We start from the raw sequence: 22,631 nt of genomic DNA on the forward strand, positions 1-22,631 counted from the left end.
GCGATTCATGAAGGTTACGATGGCAATTGGATTCCCGCCAATGGTCTTTCGCGTATACAGGGTACCATGGGGTTGCCTACAAAATCCTTATTTTCACGGGTTTGACGGGGATGTTTTCCGTGCTCCTTAAATTTTTTTCGGGTCAGTGTCGTTTACGGGTTCTATTCAGGTTACTTTTTATATCTAGAACTATAAACTGGCGGTTATTTTACAGTTTCGTGCATTTTAAGTAGTCTGCTAGAGATGCTCTAACCATGTGAACCTAGTAGTTAATTAAGCTCCTCGGTCTAATGATCGTGGTCGTCGTTGTGCCCGTGGCTCCGGGCCACCTCGTCCTCGTGGTCGTCGCCTGCTCTGCCCGACGCCCTGCCCATGTCGACGGCCTCGCCGTCGTCCTTGGTGCCTTCTCGACCTGCATTGCCGCCACGGACGCCGTCGGTCGGGAACCCCGGCGGGGCGCCGTAGTGCGTGTCGGTGGCGTACTTGACCACCGCGTCCAGCAGCTCCGCGCTTGCCTTGTTGCCCGCGTCGTCGGCGCTGGCTATGGCATTGGCATTGGCATCGGCATCGGCATTAGTTTTGGTGTTGGTGTTGCCGGCGGCAGAGGAGGAGGCGGCACCGGCGCCGGAGCCACGGTCGGGGTGGAAGTAGAGGTGATCGAGCTCGACGAAGTAGGGGCAGGTCATGGCGTGCGCGGGGCGCTTCTTGCCGCTCTCCTTGGCCTTGCGGAAGTACTTGTTGATGTTCTTCCACATCTCCTTGCACGGCTTCACGCTCCGGCCGCCGTACCCCGCCGCGGCCATGCGCACGGTCACCTCCTCCCATAGCGGGCCCTTTTGCCCGGGCTCCTGGAACCGGTTGTCCAGCCCCGACCGCACCCGGAGGCTGCGGCTGCAACACCGCCGACGCGTCCTCCCCGGCTGAAGTCTCCGACGTGTTTGCCTGCAGTGCGTCCACAGCAGCGGCCGGCGCGCCCGGGAGGTCGGCCATGGACGAAGCACCTGTATTGTTTCGGTTGTCCATGGCAGCATGGCACGAGCATTGGGACCTCCTGACACTGTACTTATCTTTGGGCAGTTAAGTTGGACTCAAATTTCAAAAATAAAATTGGGCTCCTTCTGTCTAGCATTAAACTTTGGGCGAGCACTAATGAGTTGCTCCCGCATGGCATTTTCTTTAGGCTCGAATTTGTGGCTAGAGCGAGGTTCGTGACGGGAAGAATGCTGGAAACGGGCGAGGCAACAGCACCCAAAACAAGGCCAGGGAGATGCCATATATACCTTCCACGAGAACATGGAGAACTCGGATAATTCACTCATACTGTACTTATTTCTCTCCCACATCTTTCGAGCAGAGTCGATGTCCAGCGGCCTCCTACACAAATCATCACACAAAGCAACCAAAACCCATTGTTGATTACAGAAAACGGCGGGGGCTACCGCAAATGTGCACTGTTGACCAGCTTAGCCAACATGGCATCACTTGTCGCGTCATGATTGGCTTTGGACCAAAACATGGCATTCGCTGCAAGTTCTAGGGTGGTGGGGGTGATGTTTTGCAAATTTTAGACTAAAACATCACATTCACCTATGGTCACCTCCCCAGGAAGCAAAGCAACAAACGTAATCAGTGTGGGTCAGCAGTGAGGTCGCCCAACCACTCGAAAAAAAAAGCAGCAGTGAGGTCACCCTGCCGGTCTGGTCCGCGGCCTCGATAAGTAAACAGAGGCCCAAGCAGAAGCCTCCACCCTTCTTTGCAGTCTGCACGAACATATACAACCCATTAACGGTGGCGCAAAGGGTGAGCCCTCGCGCTAGCCACGTCAAAAAATTACTGTCGCAGGGATTGGGGTTACGCCGCTCATCTACCAAAGATAAAACCTCCCCAGGTTATCTTCGCCACGAAGGCAGCACGCGACCTCCCTCTCTCTCTCGTTTCCTCTCCCACATATCCCTCCGTCCCCGCCGCCACGAGCATCTCCAGCGGGATAGGAACTGGAACGTCGTCGTCTCGAGGGGGGAGTGGGTGGGAGGAGAAGACAGCGGCGACGGCGGCGGTTTCGATCTGTGATGTGCCTCGATGCGGGAGGGCGCCGCCGCCGGCGAGTGCTCCCCTCGAAGAGGCAAGGAGCGCTGCCCTTGGTCCACGCGATGACGGCTGCAAACTGCGCCTCCACCAGTGTATGCGCGACTGTGCGTGCTCTCTCCTAGGTCGCCCCTCCACTCTTTCTCAGTTTATTGGATCCTCCTCGTCCTCTAGCTCTTTACCCTGTGTTCGTCTTGGCCGAAGGTGGTCGTGGGTCTCGCACTCGGACAGTTCATCCCGCTGCTTATGACTTCCATCAGATTCTCCGCCGAGCTTGCCTGCCGAGGTACGTAACATGGTCGCCTCCACCTCTAGCTCCTCTATTTCTTTCTTGATTGGATTGGGATGGGTTGCAAAAATTATTATTCAGAGGTGGCTGCAGCTATGCAATTACTATCTCAAATTTTATTTTGGCTTTGAGCTTGCAGATGCCAGCACTGCTTGTTTGTATAAATGCTCAAGAAGACTGCTCAGAGGAGGACAATTTGTGTGTCTGTGAGGGATGGGGAAACAGACAGTGAGTAACATGCCCCCTCCTTCTCTAGCTCCTCTTTCTTGCTTGAGTGGGTTGCATTGCAAGAATTACTGTGCATAGGTAGCTGCAGTTGTGCACATATTTTACCAAATTGCATTCTGGCTTTGATGTTGCAGATGCGAGCACTACCTGTTTGTATAAATGGTGAAGGAGAAAAGTGTTCGGAGAAGGACATGTGTGTGTGTGTGTGTGTAAGAGAGAGAGAGAGAGAGAGAGAGAGAGAGAGAGGGGGCGGGAGTAAGAGGTGAAGAGCAAGGAGAACCACATGTTGTCCCTTTGTCATCGACACCATCCCGCCGTTACAGGCTTGTCCCGATGGCCTTTCTGTTGGTGAGCTGTTACCCTGCCCTGGTTCTTTGTCTCTACCTCTTTCATGGTTTCTTCCTTTCAAATATTTCTTTTTTGTCTCCCTTCTAAAGGTAAGTTCTGCCTTAACATCCTTCATGCTGTAACACAAACAAATATTAGTGATCTGACAGCAACGCATTTTCTGTTGAGTTATTTAATTTAGATGATTGCTGCTATACAACTTGACTGCCAAATTCTGTAGCATTTTCTACTTGATAAATAAAGAACCACACAATTTTCTTTACTTTATTGTTCGGATTATATGCAGAAGTTGTGGTGATTATAAAGTTACTCTTAGCTTGTCAGCTTTGTTGATCCTAATTTACGATGTTCACCAAGGATTATAGACCATGGTACCTTCATCTGTTGTTGACAATTTCCTCTTTCAGATTTGATATTAGTTTGTACAAGCTACTGGGTTGTGCTTAGATGGTATGGTTTCTCTGCTATTTAGAAACTACACTTAACATTCAGAAAGTACAATGATCAGAGCCTAAACTGAAATATTTATTTTGGCGGGTTTAAAATTTGATGTGGGATGGGCATATGAGTTTGATGTTTGCAGTCCTCTCTGAGCTGCAAGTCGCTCGACAACACCACAAATTCAGTTATAGGCTTTTACCAAAGCTAGCTGAAATGAAGTTCAGTTCAACAGACCATGTCTATTGGAAGGAAGCAAATTTCTTGCCTTCCGAATCCTACGTAGCCATCATATTTTATTTTAGACTGAATCGTCCCAGCTTAGTGTATCCTTGCTAAAGTAAGAACATCATTTATTATTTTTTTTTAGGGGACGCCACAAAACAAAAACTGACCAGGACTGCATCTCTCATATTTTCTTGCTTAGATTGTTAATCTGAATTCGTGTTTGATATTGTAGTATGGAGGTTTCACCATGATGCATGTTGCGTTGTCGTTTGTTTTCCAACTGCTTTGATATTGATTTACAAGATAGTAAGTTTTATACGTGTGGTTGGATGTCAATCTTTACAGTCTGATGACCAGATTTATCCAAGGAAGAAAAACTGATATTAGTAATTATGTGTCATATATAGATGCAGATCAGAGTTGCCATAATGGAATATGGATGGATTGTGTTTAATGGAAGTATGTGGTTCAGCCTCTACTGTCCAACATGAATTGACAATAATTGACACAAACCAGTGCGCGTTTACTCTAAACGGTAATGTAGTGCATGAATGCTACACACTCTCAATCGCTCTTTTTCCATGTTGGCATCCTACTTCGTTTAATCATGGTGATTGTTCTTGCAGATAACAACATTCTTGCAAGCTTGATCCCCATCATCAATCGAATACTCTTGGTATGCATTTTGATTTAACTTATTTCTTTCTGTGGATTCATTTATGTATTATTGTTTGTTTCCAAGTGGTTGTCACTCAGGTTTCTGATAACTGTAGTGTGGGTGTCGCCAGAGTGGTGTAAGGTGGTGTTGTTATGGAACTTTGCAGCTGCTCCTAATCGATTCAACCTCCATCTGAATATTTTAGTTCATCTATGCTTTTGAATTTTTTCTACAGAATAGTGGGATTATAGTTATTCCCAAACGCCTTGTGAAGAGTATTCTTTTTGGAACGAAGGCTCAAGAAGAGCCCGGCTTTGAATTAACAAAGCCATCAACCGGCCAGGAAAACAGAGAATACAACCACGAACCACACAAAGAAAAGGAAAAACCATGGCAAAGATATAAAGGCGCTGGGAGACAGCTCACATAGCACACAACCAGCTAGATACCAGATCAACATGAAGCTAATAGCTAGGAGATGCTAGGGACCTCTTGCACACTCAACCAAGGGGAAGGCAACTGCCGGCTCAGGGCAAGGAACCGACGACGATGAGAGGCATGCCATCGCCAGAACACCAGGGGCTTGTAGAGAACACAATCAGACCATTCCATCGTCAAAGAAGGCCCCTGCCTCCTCGCCTGGCTCGAAAGGCGCCGTACCGTTGAGCGATGGACTGGTTCACCCTAGAACCTGCCTGAATGGCACCCAAGGAAGCCACAGGAGCGGAACCAGGTGATCCTCACATGTCGACGGCGACTCACCTAGAGCCAAGCAGCCCCAAAACCGAAGATCGGATGAGAAAGAGGGTGAGCTGCCAGGATGAAGGGCAACAGCAAGGGCCAAGACCAAAACTCAGAAGCTCTGGCACCCTCGGCGAGCTGGAGAGGGAACCACCGGAGGAGGGGAACCCTATCCCCTCCCTTCCTGGAGATCCACGGCACCGGAGGCCCTCAAAAGCCGCACGGAGTGCACCACCATAACAGAACCCCGCACCAGGGGCGGCATGCCTGCCGCTGGAGACTTGCTGTCGCCGCCGCCGCACACCCAACCGCACCACACCGGAGCCCACCGCCCCACTTGTTCCCAAAAACAGCGTCTTCAAGAAGATTACGGCGCCAGGGGCGTCGCCGCTGTCCAACAAAGTTTGGATTTCCACCCGGGAAGCAAGGGGGCATGTGACGGGGAGGACAGGACCTGACCGACGCCTCCAAGGAGGTGAGCGGCGCCCGCGGGCGTCGTCGCCGTCGCGCCAGCAAGGCTGGCTAGGGGTTTCCCCCGGTCCTGGAGCCCCTCCATCCGCTCCCACCCACCGAAACCAGCCCTCCATGTCGGAGCAGACCGGATCTGGAGGGGGGAGGAGCACGCCACTGGAAAGTTGGGGTGGAGGAGTATTCTTAATTGTATTCGTTGTTGCTTCGGGTGCTTGTCGATATGTCTTATGTGTATTCACCTATAGCTTGATATCCTACGAGAGGAGGACATTTATACATGTTTCTCAATAATTTTCACTAAACTATCCATGCTGTCATAAGAAAATGTTAACAAATACGACAACATGATTAGCGCGCACAGTTCCGTCTCTCCCAGCCACTAGTATTCAAAACAAGTCGCAGTCAAAGCGTTCCGCTGTCCTCCGGCCGCTGCGCTGCCGTCGCCTTGTCCTTTCCCAGCCCCAACCCCCAGGCACCAGTAGCCTCGGCAGGATGGCTAGCCCGCAGTGCTGCGCGGACCCGGCGACGCTCAACCCCGCCGGCGGGGAGGGCAGGGTCGTCGACAGCCTCGGCGGGATCGCGGCGTACGTCGCCGGCGTCCGAGAGTCCAAGGCCGCCGTCGTCCTCATCTCCGACATCTTCGGTAACCCCCGCCCTCGACCAGAAGTCTTACCTGCTCGTTGACCCAACTGCTTCTCTGCTGGGGACACTAGTAACGATTGGTTAACAGCGCTTCCCCTCTTCTGTTTGCAGGGTTTGAAGCGCCGATTCTGAGCTATACGTTTCTCTGCTGTGCTTCCTGATATTACGACTTCTGTTTCGCGCTGATATCTGTAGAGTCAGTCGAGTGCGCTTGCTGTTGATTTTTCCGTTATCTTCATGATATCCGCACGAGGAGGACAAAGGATATTTGAATCGCAATCACCGCATACAACATACAAGTTTCTCATTATTCAGTATTCACACATACTCCCTCGATTTCCTTTTAGTCTGCGTATAAAATTTGTATGAAATCAAACTTTATAAAGTTTGACCAACTATATCTCTCCTATTTCCTTCGTTTTTATTTACTCTGCATATTGGAGTTGACTGAAGTCAAACTTCGTAAAGTTTGACCAAGTTTATAGAAAAAAGTATAAACATTTACTATACTCCCTTCAATCCAAAATATAGTGCGTCCTCAATCCCCACGCTTCAACTTTGACCATAAATTTAAACAACAAGACCGGTTGCGGTGGGAGCAAAATTTATACCAATGATTCCTATTCAAAAGAACTTTTCAATTATATAATTTTTGCTCCGCCGCAGTCGGTCTCGTTGGTTAAATTTATGGTAAAAGTTGAACCTCAGGAAGTGCGGATGCACTATATTTTGGAACGGAGGGAGTAATAAATCTATATGATGTGAAAGTAAATTCAATAATAAATCTAATGGTATTGGTTTGTTATTGTATATGTTAATATTTGGGCGCTGCTGGTCGGCAGATCTTTTTAAAAGACCTGCCGCCTCGCGGGCCATCTGATTTGGGACAATCTAGGGGTTGACGTTTTTCCTCTACTTTGCAACAAAGATCTTGTTGCAGAAACATTTTCAACAGATGTTGTGTTGTGGATTTTTCTTTTTGCAACACATACCGTGTTGCAGAAAAAAATCTGTCTTCACTTTTTTTCTGCAACAAGGGTGATGTTGTGGATTCTTTTTGCAATATAGGTAATGTTGCAGAAAAGATAGGAATTGAGAGCCTGGGAGAGGAAAGCGATGTTTCTGAACAAAGAGATAAGTCTCATGTTTCTTTGAGTGTGGCTTTGAGGACACGTGGTGCTTAACGAAGGCGGCGGGTGCGTAGATTGTTTTCAGCCGGTTGACGCTGAACATTTCCCTTAATATTTTTTTATAAATTTTGTCAAAGTTTACAAAGCTTGACTTTGACTAAAGCTAATACACAGACTAAATAAAAATGAAAGGAGTATAAAGATTAGAGTTGGTGGTGAGTACACAAGTGGGACTATACAAATACATAAATGCACATCTACACACATGTGAGAGTAGCAACGTTTCAAAAGACTAGTAAATGTGTACATGCAATGCACGTTCATATCAGGTAGGGTCTTAATTAAGAGTTTAAAAATATATTAATGACATGCTGATATTAGGTAGGATATTTTTTGAGGAAAGCTATGATATTAATTGCACATCAATTATGTGGATAGTGCTATCGTTAATATTTGCTATGATATTGATTGCATGCTAAACATGTTGAGCGCTCGACGTCGAAGCAATATAGGTCGTTGGATACACATGGTTTGATGGCCGAGATTAGTTGGATCTGCTTCTTTAGGTCCTTTAATACTGGTATAGATATAATAAACAAATGTTACTATCGTGATGAGACTTATCCCAGATAAACAAATACACTACTACCCTAATATGAGCATAACACTCTTATAAAAACACAGATTACAAATGCATACGATTTCAATTCAAAATCATGGTCTATATATAATTTCTCTGCCCAACCTATTCTTCCAGTTCTATAGCATAGCAGAAGAAAATGAACACACTGCAATTTCAACGTGATCATAAGCATTGTCTTCCTACCAAATCAACGATCTTGTGCATTCAAATTACTCATGCCCATTCGCCTATGTTTTAAAATTTGAAATGTTATCTCAAAGTAAATCTTTCAAAGGACCTACAATGGTCACTTAAAAAGCAGCAATGACTACAACATGACCTTTTGTTATATTTATGCTCCCTTTTTAATCCTAAACCATGCAATATCCGTAAGACAGCATCATCTTTTGATGATCTCCTAAGCCAATAGCATCTCTGGTTCCTTAGCAACACGCGGGCATTGTGCTAGTAAGAAAAAAATATCAACATTCACAATATGAAATAAATATTATTAGATGCATCATGAAATTAATTTTCATAGTATATACTTTTGTATTGTAAATGTTGATATTTTTTAAGACAAATTTGGTCAAACTTTATGTAGTTTGACTTCAAACAAATTTTATGCATAGAGTAAAAAGAAACAGATGAAGTACTTTGGGAAAATGTACTATTGGAATGTCCACACAATTTATGGCTGGAATTTAGGCGGGCTGTTAATTTTTTGAATAGTTTTTTTCCCGCAAAAATATATATTTTTTGAATAGTTTTTAGTGGCCTTCTGTTTTATGACGGACTATGCCCTCTATTTTACTTTATCGCAACCAGCGAGTGTCACCTATGAATTTCTGATGCAGTTTCTTTCCTCATGAAGGAAGATAGCCGATAAAGTTGCTTCGTCGGGATATTTTGTTGTGGTGCCAGATTTCTTACATGGGGATCCATTTGTACCTGAAAACGCTGACAGACCAATACAAGTGTGGATCAAGGAACATGCCACGGTTTGTTGTCTTCTGATTCCCTCAAACCCTGTTCCTTTTATTATTATTTTTGTAAATGTTCAGGTCACTTGCCTTAGTTTATGTTTAACGTAGTACGTTTCGGGAGCTTTCCAGTTTCCATCGCATGAGATTGCTGGCCTTGGTACTTTGATTCAGACAGTGTTAACTAAGGTAACCAAGGGTGGGATGTGATGATAAAACCAATAGGTCCAAATCTAACAACATGTATATGTCAGCTTGATATGACTTTGCAAGAATATATGTAGAATATTGACTGATTGTTCACCTTCTCTTCCCACCAATGTGGATACGCCCTACTAAGCGTGATATGGGTTTGAGTCTCGTCGCCTCCTAAGAATGGAATCGGGATGGAATCCCCACTCCAACCCAGCGGCGGCAGGATGAGGCAACAAGGGAGGGGGGAGGGGTGGTGGTCTAGGGTTTTTGCCCCTGTGTCGCCTGAGGGTGAAGACACACTTATTTTTTTGACAATGGAGTTGATTTATGCATTTCTGAAGTTACTTCTAGCTGAAGGTGATGTGGCATTATGGTTTTTAATCTATCTAATATAAACGAATGAATTTTTACTTTATACAGGGAAAAGCATTTGAAGAGGCAAAACCTGTTATTGCTGCTCTAAAAGAACAAGGAGTGTCTACTGTCGGGGCTGCAGGTTATTGCTGGGGTGGTAAGCACTATTTTGTTTTGTTATATCTGAACCCAAAATTCTAAGGCTTAACCTGCTAAGCATTCTGCTCCTTCTCCCCACATATCAGCAAAGGTAGTTGCAGAGTTAGCGAAAGCTAATGAGATCCAGGCAGCTGTTATGTTGCACCCTTCTGCTGTTACTGTTGACGATATCAAAGGTAAGATCTCTCCCTTGAGAATTTAACATTGTTCCATTTGAAAGGCTTCAGATTCTTACACTATGACATGTGCTATATTTCAGAGGTGAAATGCCCCATCGCGGTACTTGGAGCTGAAAATGACAAAACATCCCCACCAGAATTGGTCAAACAGTTCGAGCAGGTTCTATCTTCTAACACAGGGGTAAGTTCTCATTTCGAGCAACCTTCAAGTCAACTATGATGTTGGCAAGGTATGGAATACGTAATATTACTAAGGTTAAACTAAGTTGTCAAATTTGAAACTGGCCCAGTGCCAAGCTGTATCTGATTAGTAATACTGTTTGACTGTTCCAGCATAATGTGTTGCTACTTCCTCCCATTCTAATTAGCTTTTGACATCAGAGGAGCTATCAATCATCCCTTAATTAAGGGCAAACTAGCCTTTACACGCAATATTTTACTTTACGAGTCACTGGACCTAGCAGCATTTTATAGTACTAGTTATTATCCATGTGAATGACCAGTTTCTTGGAAGTAAGAAGGTATTACCATATAGTATTCACCAGAAAGTGTAGTATCATAAGAAATAAAAAAGGAAGATTGATAAAAAGCAACCAGAAAGTACAGTAGAATGTCGGTAAATTAGAGACACACACTATCGGTACGACATTGTTGCAGAACCGGAGCTCAAAATCTTTCATCCTGATATGGTCTTTCACGAACCTACAGATTGCTCACTTTGTCAAGATTTTCCCTGGGGTTTCTCATGGATGGGCTGTGAGATACAAAAGTGAAGATGCAGGCGCTGTGAAGAGCGCCGAGGAAGCCCTGTCAGACATGATTGACTGGTTTAACAAGAACCTAAAGTGAACCTGAATTAGCGGTCCTTTTTTCGTAATAAGCCAGTGTCACTCTTCACCAGTCATCTATGCAAACATCCAGGGTTTATGCTATTGTCCTAGCTATAGGGCCTGTATCAATGGTCGTGCAGGTGTTTGTGTATACATTGTGTGCTTGCTCATAGCGGTCTCTGCTTGTACTGAACACATTACTATAATATTATTGCACTGAAATAAAATGCGATATTTGTAGTTTTGAGAGTTGGTCCACTTGTCTGTCTGTCTTTATATAATTTGTGTGGTGATTATTGTTCTCTCATTTTTCGTTATTATAAAATGATTGGCTCTGCCCACACAAAGCTGCAGGCCGCTGCCGTCATCTCCAACACCTCCGGTAAGGCAACTGGTCGATCTCCAACACCTGCAGCTTTCCAGACTCTGGTGCCTATAGAGTATGTATACCGAGTAACGGGAACCATTTTGTCTTTGCAGCGTTCAACGTGCCGAAACTGAGGTACACTGAATTTATTTTCTCGTGAGAGTTGCCCTTTGCATCTCCTTCAACATGGAGCAATTGCTTAATTTTTTCAACGGTGTGATTCTGCATGCAGAAACGGTGACCTTCGGTCACTGCATTCTGACGACCGTACAACCATGCTGTAGATGGTGTTAATGAAACATATTTCTTATGAGAAGGAAAGGGAGCTGGAATTACAGAATGGCGATCTTCTGTTTGTAGTTTTCAGTTCAAATTTGTCTCCCTTGTCTGCTTCATACCTTCATATTTGTTCAACTTAATAGGACATCTGCATTTGCTTGCATACATATCAGCAAAAGAACGGAATGCGTAAGTAAATTTTGAACATAATGAAAGAAATGCTGACCTCATTAATCTCCATGCTGGAAAACTAGATCGGGAATGGCCTACAACTGTGCTTCTATGCTCTTTTCTCTTTATGGGAGTTTATTTATCTTAAGCTAGTGCTATCCTTCATTCATGGGATTGCCACTAATGCTAAATGTCTATCTAACGGAGGAAGATAGCGGACAAGGTTTCTTTATCTGGTTACTTTGATGTAGTGCCAGATTCCCTGCATGGGGATCCATACCAGCCCAGCAATCATAACAATCCTGGAATGTTGGTGCATGCACATAGTTCATTTTGTTGTCTCTGGATATCATCCTTTCTTATTTAAGGTTCCCAGGTAACTTATACTCTGTTTTTTCTGAAGTTGTTTGTGGAAATCTATACAGCTTTTATGTCACAATCTTCCTAGCGTAACTGCGTAAGTACTCTGTTTCAAACATTGACATCGGTGAACTCTGTAGACATCACAGAAAAAACTTCTGGTTCAGGCCTGAAAAATGGCATAACGAGCATTTTGTTGACAATAACTGCATGTTATGACATTCTAATCTTTTGGTAACTTAATATTTCTGTTCGGTACCTAACAATATTATTACTAATGCTATGTATCTTAGGGGCTTCTACACTTGCATTTCAGAGACGTAAACAGCTGCTATTGTGCACCTGAAAGTTAGTTTGTTGTTGAAAGGAAAAAACTACATATACTCTTTAACTTGTAATCCCTCTGAAACTAATATAAGATCTTTTAGATCACTACACTACTTTAGTGATCTAAAAGATCTTAGAAAGCTTGATGCGGAGGGCCAGATGCTGTTAAATCATGTTTGGGGAGGGCCAAAGCCAACCAAACCATCGTAATACACAATATTAGCACCAAGTAACTGGTGTAATGGAAAATTTTGCATGTTGGCCTGGGCTGGGGCCCCTGCTAGTCCCCCCTGTCTCCGCCAATGCCGGGCTCTGCCCAGCAACCACCGCTGCAATTAGAAGAATAAATTAGAAAGTGATTAGTAATTTTGATGGGAAAATAGCTGTCATCCGGGGGGCTTATTGTTAAACATAGAGTTATATTCAGAGGACTCTTGGGCCGGCCGAGGCTATCTTGTCTCTCAAGTTGGGTTTGTTAGGATAGATATTCTGTTTAACTTATCTCTATCCTCTCACCTCCCTCTCCTGTAATATCTCATGTGGTTAGCCTCGACGCTGCCATCCTCTGTAACCTCTCAACATATCAATATATACCTGCGGGTCTCCATGTATGAAGATTGAGACGCTTACCCATATTTTCTACATGGTATACAAAGCCTAATCCCTTCCATCACATCTAGCGCCTTCATCAATTTCTTCATCCACCATGTCGTCTTCCTCCTCAACCACCTCATCCGGTCTCAACAACAATACATCCGAACCTCTTACCGTACCAACTACATCCTATGGCGTGCTCAAGCTAGATCACAAATCATGGGAGCCGGTCTATACGGCTACCTCGACCAAACCACCGAAGAACCCTCCAAAACCATCATCACCAAGACCACTGATGGCAAGGATCAGGTCGTCATGAACCCTGCCTATGCCCCCTGGTTGATCCAGGATCAACAAATCGTAGCATACCTTCTTAGGAATCTGTCCAAGGAGGTTCTTGTCTAGGTTGCATCTCTTGAGAAATCACATGCGATCTGGAGCACCCTAGCAAACATGTTCTCTGCCGTCTCCTTGTCCCGCGCCAACAATATCTGAGCTGCACTCACCAATGCACAAAAGGGGTCTCAATCCGCCTCTGCATACTTCGGTCACATGCGATCGCTCTCCGATGAACTCGCGGCGGCGGGCAAACCCATCGGAGAGCCCGAGCTCATCTCCTTCATCATCGCAGGACTGGACATGGAGTACCAGCCGATTGTCTCTACGCTGGACGTGCGCACGGAGCCGATCACCGTCGATATACTCTTCTCCATGGTGGCCAACTTCGACCAGAGGGTCGAGATGTTCCATGGGAACGGCAGCGGCGCCTTCAAGTCGTCGGCGAACGTCGTCTCTCGCGGCCAGCAAGGAGGTAACAAGGGCAACTATCCCAACCAGAAGGGCAACGGGGGAGGATCCCATGGTTCTGGTGGCTACGGCGGCGGCAGTCGCGGTGGCCACAACGGTGGCTATGGCGGTAACGGCGACGGCCACAACGGTGGCGGCGGTTACTACCAGAACAACAAAGGCGGCGGCGGCGGTGGGGGTTATCATGGTGGTGGCGGCGGCTACTATCACCAGGGCCCTCACAACGGCAACAACAACCCTCGGCGCCCCCAACAGCAACAACAGGGGGCGTAACTTCCAAGGCTACGAGGGCTACGAGGGTAAATGTCAAATTTGCAAAAAAACAAATCACATTGCTAAAGATTGTGATTGGCGTTATGCCAATGATACTACCCAAAAGGAAAAAGTTCAGCTGCAGCCGACGTGTCCTATGGTGTTGACACCAATTGGTACATGGACACGGGTGCCACAAATCACATCACTGGCGAACTAGAGAAGATGACAATGCATGAGCAGTATCGTGGCCAAGATCAAGTCTACACCGCCTCAAACGGTGCAGGTATGGACATTAGTCATATTGGTCAAGCAATTATCAAAACACCACACAAAAATCTTGAAATCAAAGATATCTTACATGTTCCGGATGCATCCAAAACCTTGTTATCTGTCCATCGCATTGCTCTTGACAATAATGTTTTTCTAGAATTTCACCCGTTCTTCTTTTTGATCAAGGATCAGGCCACGAGGAGAACTCTTCATAGGGGTGTGTGTGTGCAAGGGCTATATGCGTTGCTTCCCCAGTACTGCTTGTCCAATAAACAAGTGCTTGGTGCCTTCAAACTTTCGGCTGAACGGTGGCATAATCGTTTAGGTCATCCATCATTTGCTACAGTTTATCAAATTCTTAGTAGAAATAAACTCTCAGTTGTTGGTGAGAGAAACTCAGAAACTATTTATGATTCATGTCAGAAAGCAAAAAGTCATCAGTTGCCATATCCTGTTTCCACCAGTGTGTCAACCAAACCGTTGCAACTTATCTTTTCTGATGTTTGGGGTCCAGCACCCACCTCTGTTGGTAGACATACTTACTATGTGAGCTTTGTTGATGATTATAGCAAGTATACATGGGTCTATCTCCTTAAAAAACGTTCTGATGTGTTCCAAGTTTTTCACAACTTTCAAGCTCTTGTTGAACGTAAATTCGATAGCAAAATTCTTGCCATGCAATCGGACTGGGGTGGTGAGTATGAAAAACTCAATTCTTTTTTTCAAAAGATTGGTATATCTCACCATGTCTCATGTCCCCATGCTCACCAACAGAATGGTTCTGCAGAACGTAAGCATCATCACATTGTTGAAGTAGGTTTAGCCCTCCTAGCTTCAGCTTCCATGCCACTTAAATTTTGGGATGAAGCCTTCCTTACTGCTGTTCATCTTATTAACATGTGGCCTAGTCGCGTGATATCCAATGAAACTCCTACTGAACGGCTTTTGCATGTTATACCTGACTACACCACTTTGTGTGTCTTTGGTTGTGCATGTTGGCCCAATCTTCGCCCCTATAACACGCGTAAGCTCATGTTTCGCTCCAAACAGTGTGTCTTCCTTGGGTACAGTGCTCAACATAAAGGTGTTAAATGCCTTGATGTTGCGACTGGTCGCGTATACATATCACGTGACGTTGTTTTTGATGAGACACAATTTACTTTCGAAAAACTTCATCCCAATGCCGGTGCTCTTCTTCGCAAAGAGATCCTTCTACTACCATCCAATCTTCGTGTGGGTAATGATAATTGTGATGATCATATCTTGGCTAATGCTCCTAATCATCTACCTGAGTTTGGTGCAAAAAACATTGCAGCTCAAATGGTGCAGAAAACAGTATGTTTTGTTCTGTTCCCCCTGGTGCTGATGCTATCACGGGGGATCTGGCGCGATCTCCCTCGGGATCGACGTGCCCGACGGCGACAGACCTGCCCGAATCACCCACGGGATCATCCCCGTGCCAGGAGGATCGCGCTGCATCGGCCGCCCAACCCGCCTCTCCCACGCGGCCCCGCACTGCAGTGGCTGACCCCGCGGGCTCGGTGCACCAATCTCCGGTCGCGGACCGGTCGCTCGTGCGCTACGCGCCCACCCCGCGGGTCTACACTCGGCGGGCCCCGCCATCCACTTCCGACGTGCCAGGCGGGCCTGACGCGCGTGTCGAGGCGGCCTCGGATGGCTCCTTTGGATCCTCTGCGCCGGGTTCCCCTCTTTTGCCATCTGCGTCAGCCACAGAAGATCTGCATGCGCCAGCCTCCTCCGGATCCGCTGGATCTACTGGCCCCTGCGCAGCCGCTCCTGTTGGATCTTCCGTGGCTGCATCTGTGCCTCCTACACCGCATCGCACTCGCGTTCAAACAGGGACACTTGTTGCTGTCAATTATAAAACTAAGTATGGCTTGGTTGTTTCAGAAACTACTCCAGGAGAACCACGTACTGTCTCTCAAGCCCTTGCAGATCCTCGGTGGAAACAAGCTATGCTTGAAGAAATTGGAGCTCTTCACAAAAATCGCACCTGGCACCTCGTTCCCTCACGACCCGGTACAAATGTGATTGACTGTAAGTGGGTGTTTCGCATCAAGCGACGGTCTGATGGTACTATTGACCGCTACAAGGCCAGACTTGTTGCCAAAGGATTCAAGCAGAGGTATGGACTTGACTATGAGGACACCTTTAGTCCCGTTGTTAAAGCTGCAACTATTCGCCTTGTGTTGTCCATTGTTGTGTCTCATGGATGGTGTCTCCGTCAGCTAGATGTGCAGAATGCGTTTCTGCATGGCGTTCTGGAAGAGGAAGTATATATGAAGCAGCCTCCTGGGTTTACAGATCCTCATCAACCATTCCATGTTTGCAGGCTCGATAAGTCTCTCTATGGACTCAAACAGGCTCCACGAGCATGGTACTCCCGTTTGAGTTCAAAACTACAAACTCTTGGCTTTGTTCCCTCCAAGTCTGATACTTCCCTGTTCATTTATCGTCGGTTACACACAATTATCTTTGTGCTCATTTATGTTGACGACATTATTGTTACTAGTTCATCTGATGAGGCAGTCACAGCCCTTTTGAAGGATTTGAAGTCAGACTTTGCTCTAAAAGATCTTGGTGACTTGCACTTCTTTCTTGGTATTGAGGTAGCAAGAAACAGGGAAGGTGGCCTTCATCTTTGTCAAGCAAAATATGCAGCTGATCTTTTGAGCAAGGCACGCTTACAAGGCTGCAAACCATCAACAACACCACTCTCCAGCTCAGAAAAATTATCTCTTGCAGAGGGCGTACCTCTGAGTCAAGAGGATGGCACCAAATACCGGAGTTTGGTGGGAGCACTTCAGTACTTGACACTCACCAGACCTGATATTTCCTTTGCAGGCAATAAAGTGTGTCAGTTCCTTCATGCACCCACTTCTTCTCATTGGACTGCTGCTAAACACATACTGCGATATGTGAAGCACACACTGAATGTTGGGTTAACCTTCACCAAGTCAACCTCTACACTTGTTAGTGCCTTTTCTGATTCTGATTGGGCAGGTTGCTTGGATGACAGGAGGTCCACAGGTGGTTTCGCAAATTTATTTGGACCCAATCTAATCTCTTGGTGTGTAAAGAAACATGCAACAGTGTCTAGATCAAGTACTGAGGCAGAATACAAGGCACTAGCTAATGCAACAACAGAAATCATATGGGTTAAATCTTTGCTTAAAGAACTTGGGATATATCATACACAAACTCCATGTCTCTGGTGTGACAACATTGGTGCCACATATCTCTCTGCTAACCCTGTTTTCCATGCAAGGACTAAACACATTGAGATAGATTATCAATTCGTCAGAGAGAGAGAGTTGCTAGCAAAGAACTGAAGATTCGGTTCATTCCTTCAAAGGACCAAGTTGCTGATGGGTTTACAAAAGCGCTACCCGCAGGACCGTTTGAAGAGTTCAAGCGTAATCTAAACTTGAGAAGTTCAGATTAAGGGAGGATGTTAAACATAGAGTTATATTCAGAGGACTCTTGGGCCGGCCGAGGCTATCTTGTCTCTCACGTTGGGTTTGTTAGGATAGATATTCTGTTTAACTTAGCTCTATCCTCTCACCTCCTCTCCTGTAATATCTCATGTGGTTAGCCTCGACGCTGCCATCCTCTGTAACCTCTCAACATATCAATATATACCTGTGGGTCTCCATGTATGGAGATTGAGACGCTTACCCATATTTTCTACACTTATTACTCATGCCCAGACTCTACCAGTGAGCTGGCTCTGCCACTGCAAAGAGCGTCTCGGGCACTTAGTGAAATTTGGCCCGGATCAAAACAGTTTTTGCTTTGATTATATTTTTGGTGTATGTTCGACCACTTGATAAGCAGCAGCAGAATTTTTTCCTTTTAACAACAGGTGGCATCTGAAGCTGCAAAACCAATTAATCCATGTTTTATTATTATTATTATTATTATTATTATTATTATTATTATTATTATTATTATTATTATTATTTACTTGGGCATGCAGCAACCAAATAAAATTGGCAGATGACTGTTATGGTTGATGAGGATGGCATTCTCAAATCTCATCCGTCGATCCGCGTTCTACATCGTCAAGATTCCTGGCCTCTGCTGGTCAGTTCCTCCTGGTCCCTGTATATTCAAGATGTTCCTATAATTATCTGCTCTGCTTTGGATATGGTTGAACAACTCGTCTAATTAAGCTCGGCATGTCTTTCCTGGCTTATTAGTAACTGCTTCTCAGCGTATGCATAAACCTTAATTTGAAGGCCCACAACCACAAAGACTTCTCATCCTGGGGCAAGGCTAGATCTACTATAGCAATGGAGCCGTAAATAAATATGCAATATCAATGTCATCGTCCTATATGTAGCAATTGTCTCCATATGGCTAGGGGAATTCTCTTGTGAAAGAGACCTGTATGCATCTTAAAACAAAGTAAACTTATGCCTCTTTTTCTTTAAGAAACAAAATCTTATGTCTCTTTCAGTCTTCTAGGAAAAATGCATTTTTCTGGCGACTTATATGTATTTTTGTGGTTGAGTTTCAAGTATAATGGATTCTTGGATCTTTCTATAGCGTGAAATACCTCCTACAAACAGATAGGAGGCTTGTTTTCCACCACAGGTGAAGGTTCACGCACCCCAGCTCGTGGCCGGGTTTCTTCTTTTCCTTCTCATTATCCTTAACTTTGGTACTCTCCCACGACATGGCATAATAGCTACCAAAGATCCTATGCACTATCGGCATCGCCCTATCAACAAAGGTGGATTCCTGGCCATGCAAAACTCTGTAACTTAGGTGAAGATAGACACAAGGTAATGAATATTTACTGAGTCAGTCAGTCATCGATAGATTCCTATTTGTGCTTGCTGTTGGAATTCTGTCCAAGGGCATTCGTAGCTAGACTTGTAGACTGGCAGGTGGGCATTCTCTAAGACGAGAGACCAGTTGATGAAAATGAAGGCTCAAGCTCAGGGAGCTCACAATAGCTAATGGGAGCAAGTGCAGCTATGGTATGCATCTTAAAACAAAAATAAACCTACGCCTCTATTTCTAGGAAAATGCATTCTTTTTGGGGGCCTTATGTATTTTGTGGTTGAGTTTCAAGTTTGCTGGACTTTTTAGTAGGTGTGTCTCATGAATATTAACTTACCGTGTCTAGACAAATGGAGGTCAATTAATTTGGAACGGAGGGAGTATGAGCTTTGAAATTTTTCCTCTTAGATCTGGGTTCTTTTGGATGATTAGTTATGATGTACCTTACAATGGATGTACTCATTGAAGGTTAATGCTACTTGCAAGCAGTTGAAGGATGAGACACATCCTGCTCCTGGGAATTTCCTTAGTCTTGCTTATTATGTCAGTAAGTTGTTGGAGAGCTCAAAGGCACAAAGCATCCGCATGGAGGTACTTGTATTGCTATCTTATTTGGCATACCTATAAGTCGCCACCTTAGGGTCCCAACGTCGTCGTTCTAGAAACTGGTTTATCCAGAAAGGTCTCTTGGTTGCGCGCACTTTGTCCTTCCCGCTGGGTGCATACACACTCGGTGCAATGCAATCTAACTCCGTTGGGCAGAGCAACCTGTACCTCATTTCTGCGGTAGCTCTCTTCACCATTCATGTCTATACCAACTCAAGCTATACACTCGGTGACATCAAACAAGTAACAAGGTTCCAATACCGCTGGTTATTCTACTTGGCACATGGGATGTTGCTTTTGAACACCCTAGGTGCAATTGATGATTCTGTCTTGCCTCTCCTAGTTCTTCCTTTGTACACTATTGGTCAGTACAAGTTAGTGTTCATACAAGAACCATATGTGCTGGCAAGCCACACATGGAACTTGAATAAAATGGTCCGATTACATGTATGACGAGCACACCAAGGGTGAATTTGTTCCAGCCACCATGGAAGGTTGCCATTACCTAGTTGACTGGCCCCTCAGCAAATGCAAGTTGGATGCTCCATCATATGCAACACAACTTACAGCGTATGGCGATGAAGTCATTGATGTGGAGAAGATATGGTTGTGCAATGACAGGTTACTAAGCCAAGAGCTAAAGGATACATGCCTTTCGTTCTCTCTTTTTCATCTGCTGAGAAGGCGCTTCTTTGGGTTTACGTGTGGCGAAGCCAAAGAAAGGGCACATGATTTCGTCTTTAAGGGGCTGCTATTGGAGAATGAGGAAGGTGACACAGACAACCGCATTTTCAGGGTGATTGAGACCGAGTTAGCCTTTATGTATGATTTCTTCTTCACCAAGTCTGCTGGCATTTATTATGGATCAAGGGCGGCAACAGTTTTAAACTTGCTTTCAGCCATCTTCCTATCTTTTATAATACTGTGGGCAGTCGTGTCACGAAAAAGCATGAAGATTACTGATACTATTATCAGCTTACTGATACTTGCATCTGCTGCCTTGCTTGAATTGCTACAACTGCTACTTCACTGGACTAGCATATGGAGCACAGTGTCTTTTGTTTGTCGGTATCTAAGGGAACAAACAAGATTGAATGCAAGGGGAAGCTGCTACTCCTTCTGCTGCTGCTGTTGCTGCATGCTGCTAAGATTGAATGAGCTTCTAGCTGTCTACACTGTGCGGCGAGCAGACCCTATTGGCAACACAAGCTTGGGCAGTACTCGTTACTTGATTACAAGCCTACGTTCCGTGACAAGTTGATTGGATGGCTTGGATGTTATACCGCCGGTTCTGGACATCAACAGGGTATCCTTGATCCAGCAAACAACTACTGGCAGAGGGTCCATAGGAAACATGGAAAAGCTATAGAAGTACCTGCACAAGTGAATGTGAGACAATATGTTTTGGGGGAACCGGCACAACCCTCTAGGGGTGGCCTATCACATATATATAATGAGTGGAATACAACGTTACATTATACACGTGTAAATACAGAGGCTATACAGTCTAACACCCTCCCTCAAGCTTAGCCACTTCCTAAAGAATCTAGAAGGGTAAGATTGCGCCGACAAGCCTCAAACTGTGGTAGAGGCAACGGCTTAGTGAAGATGTCTGCAAGTTGATCCTTGGAAGAGATGAACTTGATCTGTAGTTGCTTCTGACAGACACGTTCACGCACAAAGTGATAGTCAACTTCGATGTGTTTCGTTCGGGCATGGAATACCGGATTTGCAGAGAGGTATGTAGCACCGACGTTATCACACCAAAGAACAGGAGACTGTGACTAGGATATACCCAATTCCCGAAGCAAAGACTGTACCCAGATAATCTCCGCAGTCGCATTGGCCATATCCTTATACTTAGCTTCAGTACTGCTACGTGAGACAGTGGCCTGTTTCCGAGCACTCCAGGCGATCAGATTAGAGCCAAAGAACACAACATAACCCCCCGTAGATCGCCTGTCATCCGGACTGCCAGCCCAATCCGCATCAGAATACGCCGTGAGACATCCAGAGGAGGTTGGTCGAATATGCAAGCCGCGAGATACCGTGAATCGAATGTAGCGCAAGATGCGCTTAACAGCAGACCAATGAGTGTCACGGGGTGACTGCAGATACTGGCAAACTCGATTGACAACAAAAGAGATGTCCGGTCGTGTGATCGTCAAGTACTGAAGACCACCAACAATACTCCTGTACTCCGTTGCATCAGCAGAAGACAGAAGCTCACCATCAACAGGAGTGATCTTGTAATTGGTAGAAATGGGTGTAGTCGTCGGTTTGCACTTAAGCATCGCAGCTCGCGGCAACAAATCCAAGGAGTACTTCTTCTCCGTCATAACAAGACCATCAGCCCGAGAAGTAACCTCCACACTAAGGAAGTAGTGAAGCTTCCCAAGATCCTTGACCGCAAAATCAGTACCAAGCGAGCGAACAAGAGCTGTAGCAGCCTACTGAGAGGAGCTGACAAGAATAATATCATCCACATAGACCAACCAGTACATAGTAACCTCAGGCCTCTGTAGAAGAAACAGTGAGGAGTCAGCAATCGACGATGCAAAACCATGAGCACGAAGAGCCATGCCAAGACGAGCATGCCAAGCACGGGGAGCTTGCTTCAGACCATAAAGCGCCTTGGACAGACGACAGAGATGATGAGGATGATCTGGATCAGAAAACCCCGGAGGCTGGCGCATATAAACCTCTTCGTCCAACACACCATGGAGAAAGGCATTTTGCACATCCAGCTGATGAAGAAACCAACCTCGAGTAACGGCAAGAGAGAGAAGGAGCCTGATGGTAATAGGCTTGACCATTGGACTGAAGGTGTCTTCATAGTCAAGACCATAGCGCTGTCGAAACCCACGAGCAACAAGACGAGCTTTGTAGCGCTTAATGGACCCATCAGAATGCTTCTTCACTTTGAAATTCCACTTAGAATCAATGACATTAACCCGTGACGGTGGAGGAACAAGAATCCATGTCTTATTGCGAATAAGAGCTTGATACTCTTGCTCCATGGCCTCTCTCCAATGAGGAATGCGCATAGCAGCTTGATACGTGCGCAGCACGGAGGAGGGATCCGCAAGTGCTGCAGTCATGCATGCAGCCAACCACGCAACAGTGCCATCATGACGCTGCTTAGGCTGAACAATACCACTGCGACTGCGTGTATGAGGGTGCAGAGTCACATCAGGAGCCAA

General features: G+C 45.5%; 2 protein-coding genes across 8 annotated transcripts; one reads left to right on the plus strand and one right to left on the minus strand.

The window, feature by feature from the left end:
* Positions 1–287: 287 nt before the first annotated feature.
* On the minus strand, positions 288–878 carry LOC123181939 (trihelix transcription factor GTL2-like). Its single transcript, XM_044594356.1, has one exon. The coding sequence runs from the start codon at positions 801–803 to the stop codon at positions 288–290; it is 516 nt and encodes a 171-aa protein (XP_044450291.1). The 5' UTR covers positions 804–878.
* A 1,020-nt stretch (positions 879–1,898) lies between these two features.
* On the plus strand, positions 1,899–12,695 carry LOC123181938 (endo-1,3;1,4-beta-D-glucanase). Of its 7 annotated transcripts, XR_006491951.1 has the most exons (9): positions 1,899–2,210; positions 2,290–2,371; positions 2,514–2,602; positions 2,737–2,950; positions 4,024–4,151; positions 4,243–4,292; positions 8,755–8,881; positions 9,479–9,569; positions 9,658–9,699. XR_006491951.1 is itself a non-coding variant. In XM_044594353.1 (8 exons), exons 1-8 carry the CDS (start codon positions 5,979–5,981, stop codon positions 11,229–11,231), a joined length of 669 nt encoding a protein of 222 aa, XP_044450288.1. In that variant the 5' UTR covers positions 4,311–5,978; the 3' UTR covers positions 11,232–12,695. The 7 variants fall into 7 exon arrangements, 6 of the variants coding, with proteins under 6 accessions (XP_044450288.1, XP_044450285.1, XP_044450289.1 ...); XM_044594353.1 differs by lacking the exons at positions 1,899–2,210; positions 2,290–2,371; positions 2,514–2,602; ... (1 more) ...; positions 4,024–4,151; positions 4,243–4,292 and adding exons at positions 4,311–6,129; positions 9,831–9,931; positions 10,929–10,962; positions 11,061–11,082; positions 11,180–12,695 and having other exon boundaries at positions 8,754–8,881; positions 9,658–9,747; XM_044594354.1 differs by lacking the exons at positions 1,899–2,210; positions 2,290–2,371; positions 2,514–2,602; ... (1 more) ...; positions 4,024–4,151; positions 4,243–4,292 and adding exons at positions 4,312–6,129; positions 9,831–9,931; positions 10,935–10,962; positions 11,061–11,082; positions 11,180–12,695 and having other exon boundaries at positions 8,754–8,881; positions 9,658–9,747.
* The last annotated feature ends 9,936 nt before the right edge of the window (positions 12,696–22,631 follow it).

This window comes from Triticum aestivum, chromosome 1D (assembly GCF_018294505.1).
Source record: "Triticum aestivum cultivar Chinese Spring chromosome 1D, IWGSC CS RefSeq v2.1, whole genome shotgun sequence".
Taxonomy (NCBI): domain Eukaryota; kingdom Viridiplantae; phylum Streptophyta; class Magnoliopsida; order Poales; family Poaceae; genus Triticum; species Triticum aestivum.